The sequence below is a fragment of the Salmo trutta genome, chromosome 5, assembly GCF_901001165.1.
Source record: "Salmo trutta chromosome 5, fSalTru1.1, whole genome shotgun sequence".
In the NCBI taxonomy this organism is placed as follows: Eukaryota; Metazoa; Chordata; class Actinopteri; order Salmoniformes; family Salmonidae; genus Salmo; species Salmo trutta.
The window spans coordinates 26,791,509-26,813,548 of NC_042961.1; the positions used below are offsets into that span (position 1 = coordinate 26,791,509).

The 22,040-nt window shown below is 41.5% G+C and overlaps 1 protein-coding gene across 5 annotated transcripts in view; it reads left to right on the plus strand.

Annotated features, from left to right (window-relative positions):
* Positions 1 to 269: 269 nt before the first annotated feature.
* Positions 270 to 22,040, plus strand: part of blnk (B cell linker) — a 28,257-nt gene continuing 6,486 nt past the window's right edge. Inside the window, exons 1-15 of one of the 5 annotated variants that reach the window (XM_029753134.1) lie at positions 270 to 378; positions 566 to 628; positions 6,007 to 6,053; positions 9,286 to 9,351; positions 13,884 to 13,930; positions 14,121 to 14,161; positions 14,332 to 14,449; positions 14,670 to 14,782; positions 14,933 to 15,002; positions 18,508 to 18,591; positions 20,744 to 20,769; positions 20,873 to 20,898; positions 21,460 to 21,513; positions 21,671 to 21,701; positions 21,853 to 21,901. In XM_029753134.1, the coding sequence (XP_029608994.1) occupies positions 310 to 378; positions 566 to 628; positions 6,007 to 6,053; positions 9,286 to 9,351; positions 13,884 to 13,930; positions 14,121 to 14,161; positions 14,332 to 14,449; positions 14,670 to 14,782; positions 14,933 to 15,002; positions 18,508 to 18,591; positions 20,744 to 20,769; positions 20,873 to 20,898; positions 21,460 to 21,513; positions 21,671 to 21,701; positions 21,853 to 21,901 (904 nt within the window). In that variant the 5' untranslated portion in view covers positions 270 to 309. Of the gene's footprint in view, positions 379 to 565; positions 629 to 6,006; positions 6,054 to 6,077; positions 6,173 to 6,414; positions 6,684 to 8,079; positions 8,397 to 9,285; positions 9,352 to 13,883; positions 13,931 to 14,120; positions 14,162 to 14,331; positions 14,450 to 14,669; positions 14,783 to 14,932; positions 15,003 to 18,507; positions 18,592 to 20,743; positions 20,770 to 20,872; positions 20,899 to 21,459; positions 21,514 to 21,670; positions 21,702 to 21,852; positions 21,902 to 22,040 lie in introns of those variants that run through there. The other 4 variants (XM_029753137.1, XM_029753136.1, XM_029753138.1 and 1 more) reach the window with 4 other exon arrangements.

A 22,040-nucleotide genomic window follows, 5' to 3' on the forward strand; every position in this document is an offset into this window, starting at 1 on the left:
CCTTTCAAATGTAATATCTCATTTTGACTTTGAGGAAGTTTTTATTTCCCATTTTCTCCCTGCAGATTAAGGGAAATTTGTTTCAGAAATATGACTTTTTTTTAGAGCACGAGAGTGAGAAAGAGGGAGAGATAGAGAGTGAGAGAGAGAATGGCCTACCCCAGTGAGAGATGACCTCCCCTCCTCCCCCTAGTCCACTTCCTGATGTGGGACTTGCGTGCTGTAGTGGAGTCATGGTGCGAGAGAGAGGTCAGTCCATCACTTTCTATTAGAGCCTGGACTTCAGAGCTCCCTTTGGTGGTGACAGTGATGAACCTGCCGACCAGGGAGCAGTGTGAGGACTGGAGTTCAGCTCAGGTGGCCAGCTTACTGCGCCAGGTGAGTGGGAGGAGAAATTCTATCCGTGGTATCTCCAAGGAACTGTGTGTGTGTTTATTTTGGGAAGGTACTGCTAGTTACACCAATGAGCAAAGAACAACTACATTATTGTATGCAACTGAATGAATTCACCAAACCACAGCAAATGATGTGTTAATCATTAGGATGTATGTCATACCTCTTTCAGAATCAAATGCAAGAATGTGCTGCAACTGTTGAAAGAATGAGGATTAATGGACAGAGGTTTATGGTAAGTTATTTTGTTATACACTCTCTCCCTTGACATCTTAATACTACCTGAATACTACTACCAATACTACCACAACATTTTATCACCAAACCAGAACAAACCCACATAATTAGATATCAACAGGTACATAATAACTTTTGGCTTTTGGCCAAATTTAGTTTGGTGTTCTAATGATGTAAGAGTAGACAATAGACTTGGACTCTAAATTCCCTTCAAATTCCTACAGCAATTATGGCCTTGAAAGGAGTGCAATAATTAAAATGTCCTAATGCTACTTTCAGCCATAGATTGCTGAAATTAGTGCACATTATTTATCCATTCTCACTAAATCCTTGTTAATTAACTGGTATTGCTCATTTAGGGGAGACAAAATCTGACAGGTTTGCAACATCGTTGGTAAACATGAGATTTGCAAGACAAAAACTTCCAATCCTTTCGAAATACATAATGGACATAATGGATTTTCCAGCAGTATGCTGAGCGTATGAGACAGGGTAAAGCAACAGTCAAGTTGACAGATTATGGTGAAAGTTTACAGGAAGTGACCAATTATATATATTTTTTAAATCTCCACCTTTACTTCCCACAATGACATAAGTAGTGAGGCATCAAATCAACTTCCACTTTGAGAATACCACAGCGCTACAGGAAGTAGTAACATTGTGGGACATTTCCCTCCATTTCTCGCCACATGAACAGACGATTGTTTTGTACAAACATTTCTTGCTATATGCTATTGCTAGTCCCTACATTGAGTGAACACCAACGCCAGAGTCTGATTCGCATTATCATTTAGCTATAAATAAATATTTACCATTTGGTCTTTTGTTTGGTATCACCAACTAGGCCTACTCACCACCGCTGTTGAACAAGCTTCTAGGTAGGCCTCTTTATTTGGTTTCTCCTGTGTTTTAATTTTATATGAGAAACGCTAATGTTTATACAAATGATACCTTTGTTTTCACAAACAAGTTAAGTATTGGCTATTGTAATGTAAAGTGTGCAATACCGTTAAGGTGTAGCCTATAATCACTGTTAGTGAAGGATTTACCTGTTCGAAGGTGTGAATTGTTTATTCACGTGTTCTGCATTCTGGGTGAGCTGCTAGTCTAGGTGGTGGGCCTGATCTAGATAACATGCTGAAAAGTCATTCGTCATGGCAATGACTAAGGAGTTCTTGTCATCTAAGGATTTTATTATGTGAGCTTTGCTACTGTATCTAGTTTTCTATACATTATTCAGTGACCTTGCACAGCTTTCATTTGGAGGTAGGATACCACAGCAATACTACGTATGAGGGATTTTGATAAACTGAACATTTACTTTCAAGTTGTCCGTCTATGCCTCCAAGCTAGTTTTAACTCCCCCAAATAAGGTCAATGGGGATTTCAAGGTGAATCAATCAAAGTCATTAATGTTTCAAAGGATTCGCTTTTGATGTGGGGGTTACCAGGCCAGATCTAAAGCATGCACATAGGCCAACATGTATTGATTGATCTGGCATTTATTGATCTAGTCAGAACACCTGGGTTCAGCTAAGACTCATGTAAACCTTTTTTTTCAAGCTCCATAGTTTGCCCACCACTGTCTTTTCATCGGCAAACTTAATGATTGTGTTGAAGTCGTGCATGGCCACACAGTCATGGGTGTACAGGGAGTACGGGGGGGGGGGGGGGGGGGCTGAGCACGCACCCCTGGGGGACCACTTTTAGGGTCAGCATGGCTGTGATGTTGTCTACCCTCACCACCTGGGGTCTGCTTGTCAGGAAGTCCAGGATCCAGTTGCAGAGGTTCATACCCAGGGCCTTGAGCTTAGTGTCGAGCTTGGAGGGGACTATAGTGTTGAACGCTGAGCTGTAGTTCATGAACAGCATTCTCACACAGGTGTTCCTCTTGTCCAGGTGGGATAGGGCAGTGTGTAGAGCAATGGCGATTGCTCCATCCATGGATCTGTTGGGGCAGTATGCAAATTGGAGTGGGTCCAGGGTGTTAGGTAAGGTGGAGCTGCAGTCTACCATAGTAGAGGCTTGGTGGAGTAGATCTACATACGGACCATCTGGTTCTTTCTATAAACTAGGGTACCAGTGAGGATTTCCTACACTGGACAACATGTTACAGCTATTGATAAGTCATTGATAATAATCTGAACAAAAAAACGTGTGCGTCATTACATTAAGATATGAAGGGGGATCATAGCTATATTCAATCAAATTCACGAGTTGATTTAAAACGTATGTTAAACTTGTGTTTATCATGGTTGGTGTCTTGACGGATTTGTCCGAAATCGTATGACATAAAGCATGACTTTCTGTCGTAAAATGTATGAGATTGAAGTTTGTCATTATATCTTATTATTAAGCGTTAATCAGTTAAAATAAACATGACCCTGGTTCTAGCTGTTGGACAGTTTGTTGTGTATAGAGAGCTCAGAAATGCAGTGTTATTTCCTAACATTTTGTCTCTTTTATTTAACTAGGCAAGTCAGTTAAGAACAAATTCCTATTTTCAATAACAGCCTAGGAACAGTGGGTTAACTGCCTTGTTCAGGGGCAGAACTACAGATTTTTACTTTGTCAGCTCGGGGATTCGATCTTGCAACCTTTCCGTTACTAGTCCAACACTCTATCCACTTGACTACCTGCTGCCCCAGTGAGAAGTGGTGAAAACGTTATTTCATAGGCACACAAATCCAAAAGAATAAATAAGATTGAAAAAGCAATGTTGAAAACATTTTCAATCTACTAATACATGTCTAGCAAAGGCCCAGTGCACAAATGTTGTGAAAAAAATATGTTTCTAAAAAATAAATCATACTTGCTAACTTTCTCATTGTAAAACAGCAGCGGTGAGATTAATGCTACTGCTATTCATGGGTCTATTATGTGTTGTCTGCATGTATCCAATCTATTTAGTCAAGCAATGTCCACATTATTCTCACATATTTTAAAATGTCATAATAATTGAATTATTATTAAAGTGGTAATGGCCTACTTTTTCTTTTACACTTTTTGCATGATGTTTTGGGGGAGGGGGGTTCTATATAAGGCCCTGTATGTTTCAATTATATAAATACTACAAACAATTGTATAACATTGAGGTCCTTTGAAAATTACAATTAAGTGCATGAAAAGTTCCCAGGAAGTCCTTGAATTTGACTTGCCAATGTCTGTATGAACCCTGCTTAAAGGATGTATAGTCCTAGGCCTTTGTTCTTGTATAGGTTGTAGTTATGGGCCAATTTGCATATATTCACTTTTATTCCTCAAAAGTACACATGTGGAACTGTATAAAAAATATTTTTGTTTTAAACCATTTTGAAATGTGTATCCCAATGTCACACATTGGCCCCATGATTTATAGAAAGACCCGTGTCCATGTTGCTAGCGTACACACTTAAAAATGTGTAGCAACTTTTAAGTAAAAATTGTTCTATATAGTATATTGTTCTATATAGTTCCAAATAAGGGTTCTTTGGCTCATATTGACAGCCTATCCTTTTTAGTGCCATATAGAAACCATTGTTTTAGGTTATATAATGAACCATGCTCATAGGGTTCTAAATGGAGTCTTTATGGTGCTATAGATAACATTTTTCTAAGGTTCTATAAAGAACCATTTAAAAAAGGTTCTATATAGAACCAATAAGGGTTCCAATATCATTACAAATACAGCACTTTTTGGTATTGCATAGAAGGGCAGAGAGGACCTGCGCTTGCCGTGCTGCATGACCTCTGTATGTCAGCCTGTGTAGGTGCTGCGGGTGACTTTAGATGGATTTGCATATTCATGTGGTATTAATAGCCTTAACCATAATATGACATATTGACATATTATGGTTGGCTGTGCATGCAGCTCTCAGAAAGTGAGCAGGTCTTTTCTCTCATGTTTCCCATATGACATATCATCATATCTCCACAGGCACAACGGAGGGCAGGACAGCAGAGGGTCAGTCTTTCCACATCATGTGTGGGTAGTAGCAAGTCCTGGATGGTGTTTGAAGCTGTAGCACTTCAAGATTCCTCCATGTACTTTATATGGTGGTGATGTGGAGTGCCTTACTTCACTCAGCAGAGGGTTATTTTAGTATGTGAGGCATGGGAGATGTGGTTGGGGAGATGTGGTTGGAGAGAAGGCAAGTGTCTTGTAACACAGGGAGTTAACAACACTATCATTGAGGTCTGAGATCCTCCCGTACTTCCTTGGCAGAGTGCTAAATGAAGAAAGTTGAGTTGCTATGTTGATTTTAGGTGGAGGGCAGGCTGGGTCAGACTGTGGTTCCACCTCTCTCTCTTTCCTCGAGCTGATTTAGATTTCAAACAAGTCTTCAAAACCTAGTTAGAATATGAGCTTTGAGGTCCTGCGGAGTGAAGAAACTCTAGTGTCTTCTGTAGTGGGGACTGCTGGTCTTCAATATGCAGGAGTGGTTTCAGGGCATAGGGCCTATTGTGTTTCATTCAAACACCAGGAGAAACTTGCCATAAATAATTCAATCTGGGAGAAGCATATGCAAAGGCACTCAGGCGAAATATTTGATATTTTATTCAGTGTCAAAAAGTTAAGCCTGAATTTAGGTGGAGACGTTTTTCCTCCTATAAGTGAGTGAAATGATCAAGTGTGCACCTTGATGTGTGCGGAGGTCCGTTTCTCTGTGAGGAAGGTGATGCCTCTCATATTAAGGAATCTGACTGATTTACAGACGATTCAATCGTGAACCTGCGTACTAAAGTTCATTATGCTGAAAATCAATTCAACCTAATGCAAGCAAGGGATAACAAGAAAGGAGAGCGAGTGAGACCAAAGGAGGACCCTGAAGCAATCAATTATGAATGAAGAGAGAAATACATAATTTAGCATGATTTAGAGCATATTTTATTTTCTGTGTAATTTTACTCTGGAATTCAGGGCAACTGCTTCCCTTCAAAGAGAACCATGAAAATACAATTTATTGAGGGACGTGAGTAGACATTCAGAGACATCATTGTCGTTTTTTCAATAGGTAATGTCACAGGGCACTGGAATGATATATTTAGTAATCAAATTAGGGACAAAATAAGATTGAGTGCAATCTGCACCGGATCAAGGGTACACAAGTAGGGCCATAAAATAACAATCATTTTCTTATTAAAAGCAGGCACGCTTCAAAGGCTTTTGGCTGTTTTAGCGTCATGCTGCCATCTGGTGTAAGCTGCGAAGTGATACATTCCATAACCGGCGCAACATGTTGTGTAAAACTGAATTACAGATTGTAATGTTATTTTGCAAAACCCAACATAAGAACCATTCAGTTACCGTATGAAAGAGACGACTTGTAAAGAACACACAGATTTGTTAAAACCGTATAATTATCTTGTATTTTTCTGCTTCTTCTACTTTAACAGAATCTGTCTGACAGTGATATGAGCAGGTTCAGCCTCATCCACCAGCCGTGAGTAACCCTCTCTTCTATTTCTCTCTGGTCTCTCTTCCCTCACATGCTACTCTCTCTGTCCTCCTCTCTTGTGTTCTTCCCTCATGTGAACACAGCAGATAGCTGAGGCCTTTGAGGTGAGTACCAAGAGAGCACTGCAAAGCAGGTGTGTGTGTGTGCGTGCATGTGTGGGTGTGTGTTTGTGTGCGTGCATGCGTGCATGCGCGAGTGCATGTGTAGGTGTGTAGGTGCGCCCTCTGAAGGGAAAATGTTCAGTCTATTTTAGTAGGCTAATACATTTATTAACTCTTTCCTTATGAGTTCCCGTTTTCATGTAGTTAATCATAAACTTTTGCAAATAGGAAGTTGCATAAGCAATTCCAGAATTGAGCCTCACACGTGCTCATGATTTCCTTGCCCTGTTTCAGTGTTTCTCTTGTTTGGTTTGTTTGATATCTGATGAAGAAACGTATGGATTATTAGGGAGCCAGAGCTTTAGAGGGAAATGCAAAATGGCCTCCCCTTCTGATCAGGATCTGCTAGTGTTTAAATACTGTAGTTACTATTGTCAATACACTTCCTGGCAAACTAACCACAGCTCCAGATATAGCTACTCTACTGAATAAGTAACATGAGTCAACTGACAAGGTACGTAAACCATAAACAGAAACCGTACTTGCTTAGGAGTAACAATTGTGTACTATAGCCTATGTCTAATTTCTGCTCATAATGGTAGGCTTGAGGCTAGTGGGTAGAAGTTCACAGAGGTCCTGAACAGGTTCAATGTTCATGTTATCACATTTGTGTTGCCTTGCAAGTTGACAGAACACATTACCCCACAAATAGAAACAGAACAGTCTAACAATTCAAACCCCTGAAAATTGGAACATGAACTATTTTACTTTGATCATTGATACAGTAGCCTACAGTGAACTGTAGGCTTTCAAGTGATATCCTCTGGGTCCATATTGTGCATTTTGTTGTATGTCTGTTGCCCAAAATAAATTCAATTCAATTCAACCCATGTAATTTGCAAGTTCAATCACACATATGTTCCACTGCAAATTGAGCCTAATAACAATGCTGGAAACCTGACTAGAACCCTTATTGAAAATATTCCCTCATACCCAACAGACTGAGCCTGTACATTGCACAGTGAAAGCATCAGGCAATCTGTTACACTTTTGAACAGTGGCTTTGGAGAATGTTTACTCAGTATTTTAGCAACCATTGGGTGTTTCCATCTATTGAGCAATCACAGTTGGTTCACCACAGTTCCTCAGATAATTCAAGACTCTCTGTTTACTGTGCTGGCTGATCAGAGGGTGTTCACAGCAGGGGGCGATATTTCCCTTTATAAACTGCCAAGTTGTCTGGTGGGAATGTTATTGTGTCAGTCCCAATGACACAGAAAACAGAATTGTCATCATATTCACTCCCTCCTATTATTAACTATAAGAACAGATAAGATAACTTTGTGGGGCCTTGTGGTACTTTTTCACGCAAGCCCCCCTTCCAGCATTGGGGAACTCTTGCAATTCTATACATTTTGCCATTATTTATTTATTTATTTCACCTTTATTTGTCATGTCTAATGTTTCTTCATGTAATATTTGAGTGACTCAGACATGACAACAAAATATACGGGCTAAAAAACCTAGCTAATAAAAATGTTAGCTGACATGGGCTAGTTCATCTGGACCTTTCCGACAAGTTATAAATAGCTCTCTAAGGTACGCAATGACTGACATGAAAAGAGGAAAACTGATGATGATGCACTACCCAATTTCGAAATCGCACCTCGTGCATTCTACTATTACAACTTTCAAAAGTAAATTGTAAGCCAGCCTTTACAAGTTACAAACTCCCTCAAACACCAGACTCTAAATCAGGTCAAATCCAGCCCGCGGTGGTTTGGTTACATTTTAGGGGGGCAATCCAAATCTCACTTAGGACCCCAAAAAGGCTAGGGCCGGCCCTGGGTTGTGCGAAACTCGTTTGGAAGCATTATGGGAAATAGCGCTCTGTTCAAATTGATCATGAAGGAGAAAGACATTTCAAGGAGAGTTTCACCCACAACAATATACTGCAAAATAGTGTGGTCAAACTCGTGGAATGGAAAGGAGAAGTGATTGTTCTTGCAGAGGTGTTATTTTTTCCCTCCGCTATGATCACTGATTGCTGCATGACTTGTTCAGTAGAGTAATTTTAGACAGGCAGCCAATGCCAGTGAGTTCATTCACAACGCAAACATTGAGCTGGATAGTAGCTAGACGCAGAAGGTGGCCTCTCTGGTCAATTGCCTCATTAATATATGGATACATTTAACAAGTTCACAGCTCCTGCAACTGTAAAACTTCGGTAAGAGATACCCATATTTCTATGTTGGGCAATGTATTTGTAAAACTGGGAAAGATGTTTAATGGTTAACCTTTGTGATCAGAACAACCTAAATTCTGACTATGTTTCAATGGCTATGATGACATAGTGGAAACTGGCAAGTAAAGAAATACCTACAGTAAATATAAAGTATAATTATATGCACAAAGTGCCAACCATTTATAATATTGTACATATGTTCAATTATTTTCTGCCATGCTCACAAGAATAGATTTGCCCAACAATAGCTTATTGTAGGCGACAACATTTTTTTGGATCAAATGTTGCATCTAGATTAAGTTAAACAGTAAAAATGGGTTTATTGTATAGTATTTTCTTTATGAAGGAGCTGGGTGGCTGTTACATAAATGTAAAAAAGTGCTTGTGATGCAAAATTTGAAAGGGAGAGGGAATGTGGTAAGAGAAGGCTGACTAATGTGGATGTTACTGTAATTACACGTCTCACACCTGTCTCTCTCATGCCCTCAATCTGTAATTGCACGTAGGCTACAGTGAGTAAGTAAGTTCTAGTGTGTATGGGTGTGTACTTGACTCAGAACTACAGTTAATCTTCATCTCCATGTGCTAGCCAACATGGAAAGTTGATTCTGAAAGGTTTAATTCCATGTTGAAGTTTACATATTTTCAGTGTTCCGCAGCCTTCAATAAACTCGGCCAGAGCCATATATTTAGACTACGCCATATCTAGTATTAACATACATGTGTGAGCTATAACACTTTGTCTAGCACCTGTTATTGCTTCCAAATTGTAGTAATAGTTATGTCCTGTATTTACGTTCATGAACATTACATGGTTGTTGTTGAATATATTAGGATAACTTTAATGAGAAGCTTTAAACGTGTCTTCCAGCCAGCTTCAGAAGATGGTCCAGGATATCAAGAAGAATGATGGCAGTATCCTGAACAGGCTGAGAAGGTCAGTCTATTCAAATAAATGTTTGACACACTACATACACAGAGAGCATTACTCAACGCTATTCTCTGTTACCCACAAGTTAGCAGGGACACCAGTTGTGCCCATAGTTCAATATTTTCTGTTATACATTACACTGCCTGGAGCAGTAGGCATTTATCTGAAATGCAGTACAGAGGAATGAGAGTCCAGTCCCATGTTGCATCTCTATAGGTGGGAACAAGAACAGAGGTGTGTAGTGGAACTACCTACATCTCAGCTCAATTTAGCTCAGTTCAGCTGAGAGTGCAGTGCGCTCACATGGTATTATTAGGGGTTCACAGCAGAGCGAAGCTGTGAAATCTATTGTTATTCTTATATAATTTTGTTAATAATGCCACTTTAATAATGTTTACATATCTTGCATTACTCATCTCATATGTATATACTGTATTTTATACCATCTATTGCATCTTCCCTATGCCACTCGGTCATTGCTCATCCATATATTTATATGTATATTTTCTTATTCCATTCCTTTACTTAGATTTGTGTATATTAGGTAGTTGTTGTGGAATTGTCAGATTACTTGTTAGATATTGCTGCACTGTCGGAAGTAGAAGCACAAGCATTTCGCACTAACATCTGCTAACCATGTGTATGTGACCAAAATTCTTTGATTTGATTTGATTTGATTTTGTTTACTTTTGAAAAACTTCTACTCATGAACCGTAAGTCCAAATAACACCAAATTTGGGTTCATCAAATACATGATGAACCATGTTAAGTTTGGCATTGAAATCTCAAAAAATAAGGGAACTATTAAAAATTTACTTTTTTGTCTATGTAACGCTAATGATTAACATAATAATTCAAAATCTTCTCATGGACTGAAAGTCAGATTCACTCCAAATATGTTCTTTGGACTCATCACAATAGTCCCTAAAGAGTTGAGAAAATCATGCTGATGCATTCAAAGATGGCCACACTATACCTAATATGCTTCTTCTCATGAACCATAGGACCAAATGTCACCAAATGTAGAAGAATGTAGGCCCATGGTACATGTCTTAACTTAGTTTGAGAAAAGCTAAAGGATTGATCAAAAGATGTCTGAGTTATTATTTACAAATCAAAAATATTTTATGTGTCCATTTAAACCACTGTAAATCCACTCCACAGTTGCCTATCAACTTGAATGGACGCTATCATGGACATCACTAAAATGAACCACACTGAACAATACAATGGCGTCGGAAAAGATGGCTGACGTTTTACGGTCCACCAAACCAATTGTGTTATTGTGTGTGTTTTTTCGCGTTATTTGTAACTTATTTTGTACATAATGTTACTGCCACCGTCTCTTATGACTGAAAAGAGCTTCTAGATATCAGGACAGCAATTACTTACTTCGTACTGGAAGAAGATTTTTTCTTTAACAAGTTGGACGCAAAGGATTTACTTCAGACACCCGACAGGGCCCTCATCCCCGTCATTCGCAGGAGAAAGAGATGAAGATATCTGCGACGTAGGTAGGGGTGCCTTGTAAGGGTCCGATGGCGAGTGGAGGGAAACTGAAATCTGTTTTAACTAATTTCTATCAGCATGTTCAATGTGCAACCAGAGGGAAAAAAAACACTAGACCACCTTTACACACACAGAGACGCGTACAAAGCTCTGCCTCACCCTCCATTTGGCAAATCTGACCATAATTCTATCCTCCTGATTCCTGCTTACAAGGTAAAACTTAAGCAGGAAGCACCAGTGACTCGGTCAATAAAGAAGTGGTCAGATGAAGCAGATGCTAAGCTACAGGACAGTTTTGCTAGCACAGACTATGTTCCGGGATTCTTCCGATGACATTGAGGAGTACACCACATTGGTCATTGGCTTCGTCAATAAGTGCATTGATGACGTCGTCCCCACAGTGACTGTACATACCCCAACCAGAAGCCATGGATTACAGGCAACATCCGCACTGAGCTAAAGGGTAGAGATGCCGCTTTCAAGGAGCGGGACTCTAACCCGAAAGCTCATAAGAAATCCTGCTATGTCCTCTTACGAACAATCAAAAAGGCAAATCGTCAATACAGGACTAAGATTGAATCGTACTACACAGGCTCTGACACTCGTCAGATGTGGCAGGGCTTGCAAACTATTACAGACTACAAAGGGAAGCACAGCCATGAGCTGCCCAGTGACACGAGCCTACCGCACAAGCTAAATTACTTCTATGCTCGCTTCGAGGCAAGCAACACTGAAGCAGGCATGAGAGCATCAGCTGTTCCGGACGACTGTGTGATCACGCTCTCCATAGCCGATGTGAGTAAGACCTTTAAACAGGTCAACATTCACAAAGCCGCAGGGCCAAACGGATTACCAGGACGTGTACTCCAAGCATGCGCTGACCAAATAGCAAGTGTCTTCACTGACATTTTCAACCTGTCTGTAATACCAACATGTTTCAAGTAGACCACCATAGTCCCTGTGCCCAAGAATACTAAGGTAACTTGCCTAAATGACTACCGACCCGTAGCACTCACGTCTATAGCCATGGATTGCTTTGTAAGGCTGGTCATGGCTCACAACAACACCATTATCCCAGAAACCCTAGACCCACTCCAATTGGCATAGCGCCCAACAGATCCACAGATGATGCAATCTCTAATGCATTCCACACTGCCCTTTCCCACCAGGACAAAAGGAACACCTGTGTGAGAATGCTATTCATTGACTACAGCTCAGCATTCAACACCATTGTGCCCTCAAAGCTCATTTCTAAGCTAAGGACCCTGGGACTAAACACCTCCCTCTGCAACTGGATCCTGGACTTCCTGACAGGCCAGACCCCAGGTGGTAAGGGTAGGTAGCAACATATCCGGCACGCTGATCCTCAACACAGGGGCCCCTCAGGGGTGCATGCTCAGTCCCCTCCTGTACTCCCCGTTCACTCATGACTGCATGGCCAGGCACAACTCCAACACCATCATTAAGTTTGCCAACGACACAACAGTGGTAGGCCTGATCACCGACAACGATGAGACAGCCAATAGGGAGGAGATCAGAGACCTGGCTGTGTGGGGCCAGGATAACAACCTCTCCCTCAACGTGATCAAGACAAAGTAGATGATTGTGGACTACAGGAAAAGGAGGACCAAGCATGCCCCCATTATCATCGACAGGGCTGTAGTGGAGCAGGTTGAGAGCTTTAAGTTCCTTGGTGTACATTTCACCAACAAACTATCATGGTCCAAACACACCAAGGCAGTCGTGAAGAGGGCACGACAAAGCCTATTCCCCCTCAGGAGACCGAAAAGATTTGGCATAGGTCCTCAGATCCTCAAAAATGTATACAGCTGCACCATCATTAGCATCCTGAGTAGTTGCTTTACTGTCTGGTATGGCAACTGCTCGGCCTCCGACCGCAAGGCACTACAGAGGGTAGTGCGTACGGCCCAATACATCACTGGGGCCAAGCTTCCTGCCATCCAGGACCTCTATACCAGGCGATGTCAGAGGAAGGCCCTAAAAATTGTCAAAGACTCCAACCACCCTAGTCATAGACTGTTCTCTCTGCTACCGCACGGCAAGCGGTACCGGAGCATCAAGTCTAGCTCCTGAACAGCTAATCAAATGGCTACCCAGACTATTTGCATTTGCATTATATGCTGCTGCTACTTGTTATCTATGCATAGTCACTTTAACTCTACATACATATTACATATTACCTTTGACTCTGTACCGGTACCCCTGTATATAGTCTCGTTACTGTTTATTTTACTGCAGTCTTTAATTTGTAAAATAAAAATGTACTTATTTTTTCACGTATTTTTCTTAAAACTGCATTGGTGGTAAAGGGCTTGTGAGCAAGCATTTCACTGTAAGGTCTACATCTGTTACATTCGGTGCATGTGACGAATACAATTTGATTTGATTTGAATTTGGTATTGATATCTCAAAAAAACAAGGAAACTATGAACAACTCATATTTAACACTAATGCACAAAATCATATTTTTCTCGTGAACCATACATCAGATTCAATCCAGATTTTGTACTTAAGACTCATGATTGCACATAAGGGAAGATGGTTCCTACATGATTGACTTGTCATCTAACTGATCTTGTGTCAGTTTCTGTTATCCTGTGAACCTTGTTCATTGCTGCTCGCAGTTATATTTTCATCAATGGTTTTTGTGGTGAAAGTTGGTTATTCCTCTTTCTTCAACTTTTAGAAAAACATAAGTAGTCCTTCAAGCTGAAAATAGACAAGCAGAAGGACAGATGGCTCTTCTCTCACTTTCCTTTCTTGAAAAGGGACCATCCACTGGCACAACACAGGAAGGTATTTAGTGTGATAGATGATGAAAAAAGTACATAGGTTTCAAAATGAGCAAGTTGCGTTACGAGGCATAACTGAGAGGGGTACCTTTGACGTGTACAATCACTCTTCAGGCCCAAAGTGTAAGGTCTAAAAGAAGTTACACTCTTGGTCAAGTCCATTCTTGTTTCTAAAACTTTTGACTTCAACTCCTAACTGGTCTTTCTGTACTGCAGATTTAAAAACAAATCAGCTCCAAAAGTACCTGTAAGAGACTATCAAGGTAAGACCTTTCTTCTATTCTCACAATGTAGCCCTTGAAGTACTGTATATAATAGTGAGATTGGCCAGCAGTATTTTCGGCCAATATGTTCAGAATATGATTCGGAAGCTATCATGCATGTCTTCACAATATTGTAATTTCCAATGACTTTGCATCATGCGGGGCCCTTATTTGATACTTCTCTATACAGGTGATGACTTGGATGGTGAACAGTGGTCTGAAAATGAGTTTGTGAGTTCGATCCACATGCTTTACTGATTCTAAAACACTACAATATTATAACGTTTCTAAAAGAATCTTGCAACTGACATTGTTTTCCACAGTCATTTGACTTCTGTCAGAAGCTTTCCATCCCACAAAGCTGTGGGGCTGAGCGTCTTAACAATATTATGATGTTGCAGGATAGTGACACTTATGAGGAACCTCAAGGGGAGCAGGATGATAGCTATGAGCCTCCTCCCAGTCAGAGCGTCTTCACCTCCACCTCATCTGCCTGCTTCCCCAGGGGGGACTACGTAGGTGAGAACTCTTCCACTCTGCCACACACATGCATGCGCATCCATGCGGGCATGCACGCACGCACATACTCACTCACACTTGGCTTGTTGAGACACCACTCATAGATCTTTGTGCTGATGAAAGCCACTAGTCAGTGCACTGTGACAAACACAAAGACAGTGTGTTGTTGCGTTAGGCAAATACTGATGTCCTGTTTCTGATTTTGCTTCTTTTTTTTCAGACAGCTGCCGTGACAGGCCAAACCACCCACCCAGGAAGCCCATCTGCCTACCAAAACCCACCAGACCATCACCATCATTTCCCCCCAAACCTAACCAGCAGGACGACAATGAAGTACTGTGTAGTTGTTAGGCAAAAGAAGAATTATTCTTGTTGGTTTCTGTTGTCATGACAATAAGTTATCTTCATACATTTATGACAGCATATTGACAGATTCTTTGCCTCATATTTTTCTTGACACATTGTATGATCTGCTCTCTTTAGGAAGACTACGTCATCCCAAAAAGTGACGATGAAGACAACTATATAGACCCCACAGATGAACCTCCTGCTAGTAAGTTATTCCAATAAATGAATCCCTTTAGTTCCACCTCCCACACATGCGGTGACCTCATCTGGTTTAAATTATGTTTCTAGAGACAATATCTCTCTCATCGTCACTCAATGCATAGGTTTACCTTCACTGTAATCACATCCTACCATACCTTTGTCTGTACATTATGCTTTAAATCTATTCTACCGCGCCCAGAAACCTGCTCCTTTTACTCTCTATTCCGAATGTACAAAATGACCAGTTCTTACAGCCTTTAGCCATACCCTTATCCTATTCCTCCTCTGTTCCTCTGGTGATGTATGGTTAATCCAGGCCCTGCAGTGCCTAGCTCCACTCCCATTCCCCAGGCACTCTCATTTGTTGACTTCTGTAACCGTAAAAGCCTTGGTTTCATGCATGTTAACATCAGAAGCCTCCTCCCTAAGTTTGTTTTATTCACTGCTTTAGCACACTCTGTCAACCCAGATGTCCTAGCCGTGTCTGAATCCTGGCTTAGGAAGACCACCAAAACCCTGAAATGTCCATTCCTAACTATAACATTTTCCGCCAAGATAGAACTGCCAAAGGGGGCGGAGTTGCAATCTATTGCAGAGTTTTGTCTTACTATCCAGGTCTGTGCCCAAACAATTTGAGCTTTCCAGAAACAAGTCTCTCGCCGTTGCCACTTGCTATAGACCACTTTTCGCCCCCTGGACACCATATGTGAATTCAGAGCTCATGCTGTTAGGTGACCTAAACTGGGACATTCTTAACACCCAGGCTATCCTACAATCTAAGCTTGATGCCCTCAATCTCACACAAATTATCAATGAACCTACCAGGTACAACCCCAAATCCATTAACACGGGCACCCTCATAGATATCATCCTATCCAACCTGCCCTCCAAACACACCTCTGCTGTCTTCAACCAGGATCTCAGCGATCACTGCCTCATTGCCTGCGTCCTTAATCTGTCTGCAGTGAAACGACCACCCCTCATCACTATCAAACGCTCCCTAAAACACTTCAACGAGTAGGCCTTTCTAATCGACCTGGCCCGGGTATCCTGGAAGGATATTGACCTCATTCCGTCAGTAGAGGATGCCTGGTTATTGTTTAAAAGTGCTTTCCTCACCATCTTAAATAGGCATGCCCCATTCAAAAAATGTAGAACCAGGACCAGATATAGCCCATTGTTCACTCCAAACCAGACTGCCCTTGACCAACACAAAAACATCCTGTGGTGTACTGCATTAGCATCGAATAGCCCCCGCGATATGCAACTTTTCAGGGAAGTTAGGAACCAATATATACAGGCAGTTAGGAAAGCAAAGGCTAGCTTTTTCAAACAGAAATTTGCATCCTGTAGCACAAACTCCAAAAAGTTCTGGACACTGTAAAGTCCATGGAGAATAAGAGCACCTCCTCCCAGCTGCCCACTGCACTGAGGCATGGAAACACTGTCACCACCGATAAATCCACGATAATCGAGAATTTCAATAAGCATTTTTCTACGGCTGGCCCTGCTTTCCACCTGGCTACCCCTACCCCGGTCAACAGACCTGCAACCCCACAGCAACTTGCCCAAGCCTCCCCCATTTCTCCTTCACCCAAATCCAGATAGCTGATGTTCTGAAAGAGCTGCAAAATCTGGACCCCTACAAATCAGCCGGGCTAGACAATCTGGACCCTCTCTTTCTAAAATTATCCACCGAAATTGTTGCAACCCCTATTACTAGCTTGTTCAAGCTCTCTTTCATATTGTCTGAGATCCCCAAAGATTGGAAAGCTGCCGCGGTCATCCCCTTATTCAAAGGGGAGACACTCTAGACCCAAACTGCTACAGACCAATATTTATCATACCCTGCCTTTCTAAGGTCTTCGAAAGCCAAGTTAACAAACAGATCACCAACCATTTCGAATCCCACCATACCTTCTTCACTATGCAATCTAGTTTCCGAGCTGGTCATGGGTGCACCTCAGCCACGCTCAAGGTCCAAAACGATATCATAACTGCCATCGATAAAAGACAATACTGTGCAGCTGTATTTATCGACCTGGCCAAGGCTTTCGACTCTGTCAATCATCACATTCTTATCGGCAGACTCAATTTGGTTTCTCAAATGACTGTCTCGCCTGGTTCACCAACTACTTCTCAGATAGAGTTCAGTGTGTCAAATTGTAGGGTCTGTTGTCCGGACCTCTGGCAGTCTCTATGGGGGTGCCACAGGGTTCAATTCTCGGGCCGACTCTCTTCTCTGTATACATCAAGGATGTCGCTCTTGCTGCTGGTGATTCTCTGATCCACCTCTGGACGGTTCTGACTTAGAATATGTGGACAACTACAAATACTTAGGTGTCTGTTTAGACTGTAAACTCTCCTTCCAGACTCACATTAAGCATCTCCAAACTAAAATTAAATCTAGAATCGGCTTCCTATTTCTCAACAAAGAATCCTTCACTCATGCTGCCAAACATACCGTCGTAAAAATGACTATCCTACCGATCCTTGACTTCGGCGATGTCATTTACAAAATAGCCTCCAACACTACTCAGCAAATCGGATGCAGTCTATCACAGTGCCATCTGTTTTGTCACCAAAGCCCCAAATACTACCCACCACTGCGACCTGTACGCTCTCGTTGGCTGGCCCTCTCTTCATATTCGCCGCTAAACCCACTGGCTCCAGGTCATCTATAAGTCTTTCCTAGGTAATGCCCCTTATCTCAGCTCACTGGTCACCATAGCAGCACCCACCCGTAGCACGCGCTCCAGCAGGTATATCTCACTAGTTACCCCCAAAGCCAAATCCTCATTTGGCCACCTTTCCTTCCAGTTCTCTGCTGCCAATGACTGGAACGAAGTGCAAAAATCACTGAAGTTGGACACTCATATCTCCCTCTCTAACTTTAAGCACCAGCTGTCAGAGCAGCTCACAGATCACTGCACCTCTACATAGCCCATCTGTAAATAGCCCATCCAACTACCTCATCCCCATACTGTTATTTATTTGATCTATTTTACTCCTTTGCACCTCAGTATCTCTACTTGCACATTCATCTTCTGCACATCTTTCACTCCAGTGTTTAATTACCATATTGTAATTATTTCACCACTATGGCCTATTTATTGCCTTACCTTCCTTATCTTACCTCATTTGCACACACTGTATATAGACTTTTTCTATTGTTTTATTGACTGTATGTTTGTTTATTCCATGTGTAACTCTGTGTTGTTGTTTGTGACGCACTGCTTTGCTTTATTCTTGGTCAGGTAGCAGTTGAAAATGAGAACTTGTTCTCAACTAGCCTACCTGGTTAAATAAAGGTGAAATAAAATAAAATCAAATAAAAATCTGACACTGGAAATAAGACCAAGTGCACTATGTGCGTCAATTATATTGTCTTCAAAATACAGGTGTCATGAAACCCACTACACATGTTCATCTGTTGCCAATCACTGTCAGACAAACCTTACCAAGACACCCCAATGTCAACATACAATACAAATGTAAACTTCCTTCAGACCGTCCAATGCACGGAAGAGGCAAACCAGTAAAGAGCAGTCCTTCAATGTCTAAGACTGTGCCAGAGCGCTCAAATAGCCCAGGTATGTAACTGCATCTCAGCAGGAGCACTGAATATACAGTTGCAAGAAAAAGTATGTGATCCTTTGGAATTACCTGGATTTCTGATCTTCATCTAAGTCACTTTATTGAAAACACTGTTTAACCATTGACAGTGCAGGGTGGGAAAAGTATGTGAACCCTTGGATTTAATAACTGGTTGACCCTCCTTTTTGCAGCAATAACCTCAACCAAACATTTTCTGTAGTTGTGGTTCAGACCTGCAATATGGTCAGGAGGAATTTTGGACCATTCCTCTTTACAAAACTGTATCAGTTCAGCAATATTCTTGGGATGTCTGGTGTGAACGCCTCTTTTGAGGTCATGCCACAGAATCTCAATCAGGTTGAGGTCAGGACTCTGACTGGGCCACTCCAGAAGGGGTATTTTCTTCTGTTGAAGCCATTCTGTTGTTGATCTACTTCTGTGTTTTTTGTTGTTGTCCTGTTGCATCACCCAATTTCTGTTGAGCTTCAATTGGCGGATAGATAGCCTTAGCCTTGCAAAATGTCTAGATAAGGCCTCCTGAGTGGCGCAGTGGTCTAAGGCACTACATCGCAGTGCAAGCTGTGCCACTAGAGATTCTGGGTTCGTGTCCAGGCTCTGTCGCAGTCGGCAGTGACCGGGAGACCCATGGGACAGCACACAATTGGCCCAGCGTCATCCGGGTTAGGGGAGGGTTTGGCCGGCAGGGATGTCCTTGTCCTATTGCGCACTAGTGACTCTTGTGGTGAGTTGAGGGCAGTCCACGCTGACACGGTCGCCAGGTGTACAGTGTTTCCTCCGACACATTGGTGCGGCTGGCTTCCAGGTTAAGTGGGCATTGTTTCAAGAAGCAGTGCGGCTTGGTTAGGTTGTGTTTCGGAGGACGTACGGCTCTTGACCCTCGCCTATCCCGAGTCCGTACGGGAGTTGCAGTGATGAGACAAGACTGTAACTACCAATTGGATACCATGAAATTGGAGAGAAAAAGGGGTTAAAAAAATGTTAAATAATGTCTTGATAAACTTGGGTATTTATTTTTCTGTCGACAATAGCAAGCTGTCCCTGAGGCAGCAAAGCAGCACCAAACCATGATGCTCCCTCAACCATACTATACAGTGGGAATGAGGTTTTGATGTTGGTGTGCTGTGCTGTGCCTTTTTTTCTCCACACATAGTTTCTCCACACACAGTGTGGTGTGTTGCTTCCTTCCAAACAACTCAACTTTAGTTTAATCTATCCAGAGTATATTTTGCCAGTAGCGCTGTGGAACATCCAGGTGCTCTTTTGCGAACCTCAGACGTGCAGCAAAGTTTTTTTTAACACCATTCTTGTTTAGTGTTTTACATATCATAGACTCGTCAACAGACATGTTAGCATGTCCCAGAGATTTCTGTAAGTCTTTCGCTGACATTCTAGGATTCTTCTTAACCTCATTGAGCATTCTGCACTGTGTTCTTGTAATCATCTTTGCAGGACAGCCACTCCTAGGGAGAGTAGCAACAGTGCTGAACTTTCTCCATTTATAGACAATGTGTCTTACCGTGGACTGATGAACATCAAGGCTTTTAGAAATACTTTTGTAACTATTTCCTGCATTATGCAAGTCAACAATTCTTAATCTTAGAACTTTTGAGATCTCTTTTCTTCAAGGCATTGTTCACATCAGGCAATGCTTCTTGTGAATAGCAAACTAAAATGTTGTGAGTGTTTTTTATAGTGCAGGGCAGCTCTAACCAACATCTCCAATCTCGTCTCATTGATTGGACTCAAGGTTAGCTGACTCCTGACTCCAATTAGCTTTAGGAGAAGTCATTAGCCAAGGGGTTCACATACTTTTTCCAACCTACACTGTGAATGTTTAAATGATGTATTCAATATAGACAAGAAAAATACAATAATTTGGGTATTATTAGTTTATGCACACTATGTTTGTCTATTGTGGTGACTTAGAAGAAGATCAGATCAAATTTTACGTCAAATTTGTGCAGAAATCCGGGTAATTCCAAAGGGTTCACATACTTTTTCTTGCCACTGTATGTCATTGTTTTGGGGGGTTTAATACATTTATTGTGCTTAATGTGAACGACTGGGTTAGAACCCGGCTCTCCTGTATTCCTAACTTTGAGGCTTAGTCTTTTTTCTTTTTTTTAGATGTGTATGAAGTTCCTGACATTGAGGTGGGTTTGATAACCAATACATTACAATTAATAGTATTGTTAATGACTATGCAATGACTGTAGGATTATCCTTGATGTGTCCCATTTTCTCTTTTATCTTAAGGAAAACTCTCCTCCCCCAGTGAGCAGGTCAGTTCTGGTTCAGGGATCGTAGCACTTTTCAGACAGGGTCAAATGCGATCAACATTTCCTCTCTGCGAAATATCTAAAGATACACTGAGTATATCAAACATTAGGAACAACATCGTAATATTGAGTTGCACCCCCCTTTTGCCCTCATAACAGCGTCAATTTGACGGGGCATGGACTCTACAAGGTCCGAAAGCGTTCCACAGGAATGCTGGCCCATGTTGACTTCAATGCTTCCCACGGTTGTGTCATGATGGCTGGATGTCCTTTGAGTGGTGGACCATTCTTGATACACAGGGGAATTGTTGAGCGTGACAAACCCAGCAGCATTGCAGTTCTTGACAAACTGGATCTCCTCCCCTTCATCTACACTGATTGAAGTGGATTTAACAAGTGACATCAATAAGGGATCATAGCTTTCAGCTGGATTCACCTGATCCGTCTATGTCATGGAAAGAGCAGTGTTCTTAGTGTTTTGTAAACTCAGTGTATATTCATTACTTAAAATGATGGATGAGATACCAAAATGACTGTTTTTTTCTAACATGTTTTTTTTTACAGACCTTCCACACTCAAAGTCCCTGCGCAGGGTTTTCCCCCTAGAGCCAGCCCAAGGTGCTAATAACGACTACAACTTATTCAAGAGACCGGGAAAATGATTTTACGCATGATAACCATTTAAAGATAAACTATTCGCTAAACATGAGGTTGTTTCCTTCAGTTTCATTGTCACACTTACATGAATCATTTACATTTGATCTTCTCTCTGTAGAATGCACCTAAAGACATGTCCACCCATCCCAGTAAGTGTTACTGTACCAAAGAGAATCTAGGCTTTGTACCTGACCACAAATAGTTTTATTTGATGAGATAATAATAGAAAAGTAAAGAAAACATTGAATATTATCAACACGGGAATCATATACGTTTATATGTATTGTGATTGCCATCCAGATCCAGGAGCCCATAGATGATGAATATGAAGTCTGCGATCCAGATGAAAGTATGCAATTCATCCATATTACTACCATCAGCCCAAATGATTAAACGTTCAAACCATAATGAAGTACTGTATTGGTAGTTACTTCACTTGGCTTATCATGCCATCTAGTGGATTGCCAACGTTTGTATTTAACGCAAAA